Source organism: Urtica dioica, chromosome 7, assembly GCF_054948205.1.
Source record: "Urtica dioica subsp. dioica isolate 48M chromosome 7, U.dioica_male_clone48M_v1_H2, whole genome shotgun sequence".
Lineage (NCBI taxonomy): Eukaryota > Viridiplantae > Streptophyta > Magnoliopsida > Rosales > Urticaceae > Urtica > Urtica dioica.
The window spans coordinates 37,191,440-37,201,432 of NC_142762.1; the positions used below are offsets into that span (position 1 = coordinate 37,191,440).

Genomic DNA, 9,993 nt, shown 5'->3' on the forward strand with positions numbered 1-9,993 from the left:
GGGGGAGTCCGGTCGGGTGGAGTTCCCGGAGAGTTTGATGTTTGGGCGGCGGAGAGGAGGCTCGGGGTCGAGATCCTCCCCTGTTCTGCTTCCACAACCTTGGCTCCGATCTTCTGCTCCTCCGTCACATTCCGAGCATTCAGCGGCTGCTCCGCCGCGATCGGTCAAGCCAGAATCGGCACCGTATTTCGCTTTGGCGGCGGTGGTGGTGAAGCTTGCGTAAAATCGTTAATTGTTTGGTGAGATTGATTGGACGAGAAATTCAATGGAGCGAATTCAAAGGAGGTTTGAGTTTGCTCTATGACCACAGGTTCGTTGGATTGTTTTGTGAGAGGATTGGAATTTTGGCGGTGTATTATTTGAACGAAGGGTAGTATTGGAATATTATAATGTTTGGTTGTGAATTGGGCTAGTTACTTAAATTTTGTGATAATTTGGCTAGAATTTTAAAAGTGGTAGTCAATTTGGGCTAGATATCTAGCCGCCCTTTTTTTTTACTTAAAATCATTTAACCAATTTATTTGAATGATAATGGCTCATTAATATCATGCCAAACACCATCTTCGTCTCTTGGAAGCTCACATACAAGATGTGCAATCATTCGTCTTACGTTAATTTTTTATTTATTGAAAATCGTGTAGTGTGTATATTTGTGGATATTATACCCGTCATCTAATAAAATGTCTCCGTTATCTTAATAATAATAATGAATTTAATTTATTCCCACACATATTTTAAGAACTTTGTTAACACAAATTCATTGCTTGATTCTCAATAGAAAGTAAAGAAACGCATAAGAAGAATATCATGCCCTTTTATTGTCAAGAATTGATTTCCTCTAACCTCTGTTTCCATTTCTCCTATGTTGTATAGGGAAGGAACAATTGCATATGATTCTCAGTATTTTTTTTTCATTTACTTTTTTTTTTAATTGCAATAGTTATATGTGTGTTGTTTACCGAGTGAATGGCATTAATGCACACCGTAAATTTGTAATAACATTAATAAATTAGATACGGAGACCAAAATGAGAAATAGTTGTAGACTTTGATTTCTTTCTTAGCCGGACTAATAACGGTCGGACTTCGAGAAGACCATAACCGTGACAGCCAGGAAGATGGTCTCATTCTGATTATATGAGTGAAAACAGACACAGTTTTTACTTACAGACCCTAATCCTTAAATTTTTCCTTTAAATACAAAATAAATAAATAAAACTCTGGTTCTCTTTACATTTTTTTTTCCATATATCGTGGCACCAACGGGAAAAAAAAAAAAAAAAAAAGCACTCATGAATCATGATACATCGTGTATATATACATGACACAACACACACAATTCCATTGAGATCATTTGGGCAAATAAAAATATCAACACCCCTTCCACTGTGATCCCACTCTCCAAGTCGTTGTATTTGTCTCTTTTATCGAAACTATCCCTTTCTTCTCTCCCAACAAAAAAAAAAAAAAAAAGAGCAATAATGAAGCCGCTATAGACAACACAATACAAACCCCCTTCTCTCTCCCACACGCACCCATCGATCAATCATCAATCACCACTCTCTTTTCTTTCTTTCTTTCTTTTCTTTCCATTTCTATTTAATTGGAAAAAAGAAAACTTTCCTTTCTTGTACGTTCTGTGGCAGCACATAAGAACAGTTATGGTATTCTAGTACCAAAATCGACCACATCAGTAATCTACTGTTTAATAAAAAAAATAATAAAAAAAAAACCCCAGAAGAATGGAAGAGAAAGACCCTGATTTCTCACTGAAGAAACTCCCCTCTGTTTCTCAGGTAACGTGTATGTGTTCATATACATAATAGCTGGTGAGGACGATGTGTATAACATGGTATAGAACCTTGGTGGTGCGTACGTACAGGTGGCGGAGGAAGTGAAGGAGCTATGGAGTCTGGCGGCGCCGATAACGGGGATGAACGTGCTGGTGTATCTCCGGCTGGCGGTTTCGGTGGCGTTCCTGGGGAGGCTGGGGAGAGTAGAGCTGGCCGGAGGAGCTCTGTCGCTGGGCTTCACGAACATCACCGGCTACTCCGTCCTCATGGGGCTCGCGTCGGGGCTGGACCCGGTGTGCAGCCAGGCCCACGGGGCCCGCAACGACGCGGCGGCGGTGCGCTCCCTCCAGCGCATGGTCCTCATCCTCCTCGTCGCCGCCGTCCCCATCGCCGCCCTCTGGCTCTGCCTCGAGCCCATCATGCTGGCGCTGGGGCAGGACCCCGGGATCGCCGCGGTGGCGGCGGTGTACTGCCGGTGGTCGCTACCGGACTTGGCGGCGATGGCGGCGCTGCAGCCGCTGCGGGTGGTGCTGAGGTCGAGGGGGGCGGCGCGGCCGATGGTGTACTGCACGCTGGCGGCGGTGGCGGGGATCCACGTGCCGCTGACGGCGGCGGCGGCGAGGAGCGGCGTGGCGGGGGTGGCGGCGGCGGCGGCGACGACCAACGTGGCCATGACGGCCATGATGGGGGCTTGGTGGTGGTGGGGCGAGGGCGGGAGGAAGGCGTGGCGCTGGCGCTGGCCCTCCGGCGGCGGCGACGGCGGGGACGAGATGGCGAGGCTGGTGGCGCTGGCCGTGCCCAGCTGCCTCGGGATATGTCTCGAGTGGTGGTGGTACGAGATCGTCACCCTCATGGCCGGCTATCTTCCGGACCCCACGCTCGCCGTCGCCGCCACCGGAGTCATTATTCAGACCACGGCCGTCATGTACACTGTCCCCTTGGCCCTCTCCGCCTGCGTCTCTACCCGGGTACTTGTTTGAATCTTGATTCTCGATACACATGGCGGTAAAGCAGATATTTATTTATTTTGTCTTTTTTCTTTTTAAGTGTATAAATTTTGGTTTCTGACTCATACTACACACACGCACGCCGTGAAGATCCACTGGCGATGAGTGGTCCAACGTAGGTCTGTCTTTACACACATCATTGGCATTGAAGCACCTGTTTGTTTCTTCCTCTTTTTATCCATAGTGTTTGACCTTCCATTGGGTGTGCTTCTCAAACCAAATATGACTCTATATTGCCTTTTTTTATTATCTGAGATTTGACCTTTGTGCAATTAAACAAGGAAGTCATATGCATTACTATAAGGTCACTTTTTTGGTCTCGCAGTGCATTCCGTGCGCTAAACAATTCCACAAAAACAGAGTTTCCCCACAACTCCCTACATTTCTTGTCACATCACTCATGATTCCATATACTAATGATTAATTTGTATTTTACAGGTTGGAAACGAACTCGGAGCCGGAAAGCCGTACAAGGCCAAGCTAGCGGCCACGGTGGCCGTCGGATGCGCGTTCGTGATCGGGTTCCTCAACGTGGCATGGACCGTGATCCTGAGGGAAAGGTGGGCCGGGCTCTTCACGAAGGACGATCTCGTAAAATCCCTGGTGGCCTCGGTCTTGCCGCTGATCGGCCTGTGCGAGCTCGGGAACTGCCCCCAGACGACCGGGTGCGGGGTCCTACGTGGCACGGCCCGGCCCGCCGTGGCGGCCCGCGTCAACTTGTGGTCTTTCTACTTCGTGGGCACGCCCGTGGCCGTGGGCCTCGCATTTGGGCTCAGAGTGGGCTTCGCGGGCCTGTGGTTCGGCCTCTTGGCCGCCCAGCTGGCGTGCGTGGGCTCCGTGCTCTACGCCGTGTTCTACCGCACGGATTGGGAGGCCGAGGCTCTCAGAGCAAAGAAGCTCGCCGGATTGGAGATGATGACCGTCTCGGGTGGGCCCAAAGGCCCGGACCACGAGGAAACCCAAGGCTTCTTGGCTAATGGGAATGGGAATGGGAATGGGAATGAGAATGACAAAGAAGATGCTTCTTGGGCAGCTTGAACGTATACGTTTCAAGGACTTAATTTTTGGTGCTAGTAACTATGATTATGAATTTTGTGCTACTTGTGTTATATGGCATTATGTCATTAGGTATAATTTGATCTTTGTCTCCATATATATTGTAACGAAAATTTTGGATGCAAGAATTTCTTCGGATTAAATCAAAGGCTGTTTTTTACATATTTTTTTGGTTCATAAGTTCTTTTATATTTTTTCCTTTTTTTTCCTCTAATTAAGTTTGACAATTTTAGTAGTGTCTCTCGAATCAAAATAAATTGACGTCGACATGATTTATTTTGATTGGAGTAACAAAAGAAAACGCTAAAAAAATGAACAAATGGTCTGGATTTATTTAGGCAAAGGTAACAAGAATATTAATTTTTTTTTTGGAAAATATCAAGAGTATTACTCGTGTTTAATCGGAATGCGAGATTTATCCATTCGATTTTTAGAAATATCATACATATCCCTTCAGTTTAATATAAATGACATATATCTCGCCTAAAAAAATGTTATATTACAAATATCACTATTTTCGTTTATTTTTTACAAAAAAAAAAAAAAAAATTGAACTCCCCAAAATACCCTTAATGAAATAATGTTTTATTTTCTATTATGTATACAAAAAATTAAATTAAAAAATTTCTTTATAAAAAGTTATGAATTTTTTTAATAAAGAGAGATTTTGATTTTTTTTTTAATAAAATAGTAAATAAATATTTATTCTATAAAGAGTATTTTGGGGAGTTCATATTATTTTTTTGTAAAAAATAAACGAAAATTGTGATATTTGTAATATAACATTTTTTAGGGGAGGTATATGTTATTTATGTTAAACTGAAGGGATATGTCTGATATTTTTAAAAATTGAAGGAATAAATATCGCATTTTGATTAACAAGGAGAGATGCTCTTGATATTTTTAGAAAAAGGAAAAAAAAATCATTGGAAAAGAAAGTGATTGAAGTTGAACACAAATGGTACATGAATAGAGTTATGAAAATGTATACCTGACTTTATGGAATTGGTATTCCTTATTAGTCAATTCTTGTCCCATATTAGAAAAGAATTGGACTCCACTATTACTTACCAGGTGAAGAGATGAAACCGCTTTTTAATGCTTTCCTAGTTATGGCCTATGGGTCACTAATTATGGTCTTAAGATAATAGCATAATTGACTCGACTTATTATGCACAATGATATTAAAAAAAATTAATTTGTTATAGAGTGATGTACAGTCAGTAATTACGTTACGAATCATATGATATTCTTAATATACCCGTAGAAGTAATATATTACTCGGGGAATCAATTCTTTGTTGAGAATCCTTTTAATTTATGATGTTTTATATATAAAGAGAACAGATTTTGCTCATGATAAAAAAAACACGACAAAAGGAATACGTATAACTATATAAAATTGTATTAGGATACTTTTTCACCTAGAAGATTCTCGGTAAAATATTATTTAAATAATTCCTTCTTTTTTTTTTTGCTTGGAATTTAAATAATTCCTTCGACAAAGAATAAAAAATCGAACAAATTGGGCTCGCCCATTGTTTAAAATCATATAATAAAAGCATTATCTTTTTTTGCACTGCGCGTATTATTATCAGTGATTTATTTTTGAAAAATGGGTCAAGCGGTTATATAGCCAAATAAAATTTAAGTTTTTGCAAAATAGTCATAGTTTGTCAACTATAAGTAAATTAGCCAAAGTAAGATTAATTTAGGTTTGATTAAATTTAATCCCAACGAACTATAAAGACAGAATGTAAGATTTATGACGGCTGGATTAAAATTAATCGAGTCATGATTAAAAGTCGTAGTACTCTCAATTGGCTATTTTGCTATACTTAATAAAACTATGACTATTTTACAAAAGTCATAGTTTGAATTGACTATTTCATACCGTTTTTCCCTTGAGGAATATCCAGTCATTTCATTTCATAAAGCTTTTCAATATTTTTCTCAGCGTAATGATTATGAATCTCTCTTCATTTACATTTTTTGCAACTAATGATAATCGTTTTGAAGGCATGGTCTGTGCTACATGTATCGGAAGAGAGAAATTACGTTTGTTTCCGGTTCTTCCAAAAATCCAGGTTTCGATATATATATATATATATATATATATATATATATATATATATATATATATATATATATATCAGCGTGCTTACAGCGTAACATGTAATATGTTGTGGAGCTCACATTGTAAAAGTATGATGCGTCTACGCACTGATAAATAATAATACATTCTAAAATGGTCATATATATCTACTCTGTTCATTTTGATTAGTGTGATTAATACGTAAATAAACATATCAACCATTGTGGATTATTAACTAGTGAACATAATTTATAGAATAATAGAGTGAATAGTGATCATAAAAGTAAAATACATCAACTAATAAAAGTTACATGAAACATAGTAACTATTATCTTAAATATATATACATATATATATATATATATATATATATATATATATATATATACCACTTATGAACATTGCCATCTATACAAACACATATAAAGTTAATTGGCGAACAAATCTAATTTGCGAAGATCTTCAAATAAATTAATAAACAAAATAATAATGATTTAGGTAAACATTTATTTATAAAATACAAAACAAATGATTCCATATAAACAAAATAGTATAAATAAATAAACACGATAACTATAATTTAGGTAAAGCATTGGTGAATATTATTCAATAACCGAAGCATCGTTAGATCTTATTCAATAATTAACACCCTGATTTTTAGGAAAGGAAAGTTATACGAGCCACTTCAGGATACCATCTTTTCCAAATCGATGGCAGAGTCTAATCTTTCACGAGAGTTCATTTTCAAGAGATTACGAATCTTACATTTGTGGAGGATATAAAATATTCCGTACAATTCTGTTAGGATATTGACATTAATAATACCGTCTCAATGTCACTTATCAGATATAGCCAAAAATCAAAAAATTGACACATGTAATACTTAGATTATTGTGTAAAGATTATTATACCCTCATAATTCTTTTAAACACATCTTCAACCCATTTTCCTGTTCTTCATCTTCTTTTTACTTAAAAAAAAAAAAAAAAAAATTGTTCGGTCCTCTCTTCATCTTCATCCATCTCTTTCTCTCGCTCAACCCACAATTTCGGCCATCCCCAACCCATTTCCCGGTTCTTCATCTTCTTTTTCCTAAAAAAAATAAAAAATAAAAAAAATGTTCGGTCACTCTCTTCATCTTCATCCATCTATTTCTCTTTCTCGCCCAACCCACGATTTCGGCCCCTCGTCACATCTCATACCCACACGCAACTACCAAGTCGGCTCCTCTTCATCTTCTTCTACACCCATTTAACCATTCTTTCTTTCTCTCCGTCTCGGTCAACCCTCTTGGAAAAACCCAAAATTTCGGCGACCCAAAACGCTCGCGAACCAGCACTCTCGCTCAACCCACGCGCTACCCCAAATTTCGGCGACCCGACCCATCCTCACTGTGTTTCTCTTCGATCGGCTACCCATTTTTCTACAGTGAGTTTTTCTAGATCTTGGATATAACATTGTCAAAAAAGGAGGTTTGTTTAAATATTGATCTGAAATTGCACGTTTGTTGAGTTTGTGTGAGATAAATTGGTCCAAAATCCATGTTTGTTGAAGAAGTTGCAATGTTTCATTCATAAAAAATTTGATTTTGGATGAAAAAACAGTCGAGTATTGCTGGTTTGATGATTATTTACTCAAAATAAGGATTGTAATGTTTCCACCATTTTTTGTTCTAGTTGACGAGTATTTTAGCATCTAGGTTCATGTTTGGTGACTTGATTTGTTTTAGGTTTTATCTTCAATGACGAAGTCGAAAGATACCAAGGCAAATGAGGCCTCAAAAGTTGTCCGACGAAACCCTAGGACGGCTTCGAAAAGGAAGATTGTTGAGCCGTCCAAGAGTTCCGCCGATGACGCGTTCATGGTCGCACCACCCAAGATGAAAAATGTATAGAATAAAAACTAAGTGGCTTATTTAGAGTATTTTTTGGTGACGTCTTGGTTTGTTTTGTGTTTGATATAGATTAAAAACAAGGCCGAGTCATCAGGCATTGCGGCGGCCTTGGAGAGTCCTACCAACTGAATCTCTAACGATTTTCCCTATTTATAAGATTTCTAGACGGTTTCTATGATAACGAGAAACATATGCAAACCTTATACTCGGGGCATCCATAAAATCGTCTTTCAGGGTTATCCGCAGTCCAGGAAGTTCGTTCAACTCCATTTAGACCACACAAACATGAAGGAGGAGGTCGTCGACGCTCGGTACCACCTCATGTATTTCCAGAAACGCGCGGCGTCCGACGTGTTGACGAACTGCAATCACTCGACTCCATCGTGGTATTGAAAATCGACCGAAGAAATTGGGAAAAAGAGGAACCCTAACTCAAGACTATTTGGGGGCTTCCCATTTGTTTATGATAAATGAAACAATTTTATAAGACAATAAACATTTAATTCTGAATTCATTATAAATTATATTAAAAACGGTTATTAACATCGAAAAACATCCAGTTCGTGACACATGTGAATACAGTTCGTGACACTTCTGTCACGAAGTGAAATCCAGTTCGTGACACTTCTGTCTCGAAGTGAATCCAATTCGTGACACATGTGTCAGGAAGTGAATCCAGTTCGTGACACTTCTGTCACGGAGTGAATCCAGTTCGTGACTCCCAGAAAAAATCGGGAAATCAACAAAAAATGTCATATTTTGACAAACAAATCACACTCAAACACAATCGAACCTATTTCAACATGAATCAAAACAATTAAACATGTTCATATATGTTAAAAATATGAAGAACTTACCAAAATATGTTTGAAAATTTTTTGGATCTAGGATTTGCAGGGAACCTCCTCAGCACAAGAAGAAGAACAACCTTGGATTTGCAGGAAACAAACCGTCATTTGGATTTGAAGAAAAAAAATGGGTTTATGATTATTGCAAAATGGGTTTAAAATGAGTTTATGATTCAAACCTTGGATTTGCAGGAAAAAAAACCATCCTTTGGATTTCGGCGAGCAAAATTCCAGCGACCCTCGTGAAGAAACCTCCGGCGACCCAGAAGCGGAGAAGGAGTGAGTGTATTTTTTTTTTTGCAGTGTAGCAAAATAGCTAAAATAAAACCATGAAATTTGTTTTTAGCCTACTTTTCACAACTTTTAAGGAAATAGCCAACAAGCATATGTGACAGTAATTAAGGTCTGATTTGCCTTTATTTATTAACAAATTCGTTATTTTCTCTCTCCTACTTTTTTCCTACACTTTTTTTACCTAAAAACTTCAAAAAACCATATATATCTCATATGAACTCGAAATTGAGTGATTTCAAATCTTACGGATTCGTGACGCCGAGATCTTCAAAAATAGATCCATTGTGTTTGATGAAAAATCATGTTTAATATCATAGATGTAGAAAAATCATGTTACTATCTTATATATGGAAATAACTTAAATTTTTTGAAATTATAAAAAAAAATGGAAACGTAAATATGATGCATTAAACGTAACTTTTCATCAAACACAATGAGTCTATTTTTGAAGATCTCGACGTCACGAATTTGTAGGATCTGAAATCACTCAATTTCGAGTTCGTATGAGAAAGATATGAATTTTTGAAGTTTTGATGCACAAAAAATTATTTGAAAAAAAATAGGAGAGAGAAAGTGACGAATTTGTTAATAAATAAGGGTAAATCAGACCTTAATTATTGTCACATAAGCCATTTGACTATATCTTTAAAAATTGTCAAACGTAGGCTATATCCAAAATCACATGTTTAAAGTGGCGTAATTAATTACAAATTTTTTTTAGGGAGATATTGCAATGTGTATATACACACAACAGGTATCCATACCGACAACACATAATTTAATAAAATTAGTTATAGTAACTTTATGGGTGCATGATTTAAAACTGAAATATTAATTTTATGCACATATACAATACAATAAATATTATAATCGGTGTAATTTTAAAAATTAATTAATTGTGTAATATAAATTATATAAACACAATTAACATATATATAAGAATTAATTCATTTTTTACCCCCTGGACTCGTACCTCGATTACATTTCACCCCCTGGACTCGGAAATGT

The 9,993-nt window shown here is 37.7% G+C and overlaps 1 protein-coding gene across 1 annotated transcript; it reads left to right on the forward strand.

The window, feature by feature from the left end:
• Nucleotides 1-1,312: 1,312 nt before the first annotated feature.
• On the forward strand, nt 1,313-4,019 carry LOC149391242 (MATE efflux family protein). The gene is made up of 3 exons (XM_089618766.1): nt 1,313-1,795; nt 1,882-2,760; nt 3,238-4,019. Exons 1-3 carry the CDS (start codon nt 1,742-1,744, stop codon nt 3,835-3,837), a joined length of 1,533 nt encoding a protein of 510 aa, XP_089474892.1. The 5' UTR covers nt 1,313-1,741; the 3' UTR covers nt 3,838-4,019.
• Nucleotides 4,020-9,993: the final 5,974 nt, after the last annotated feature.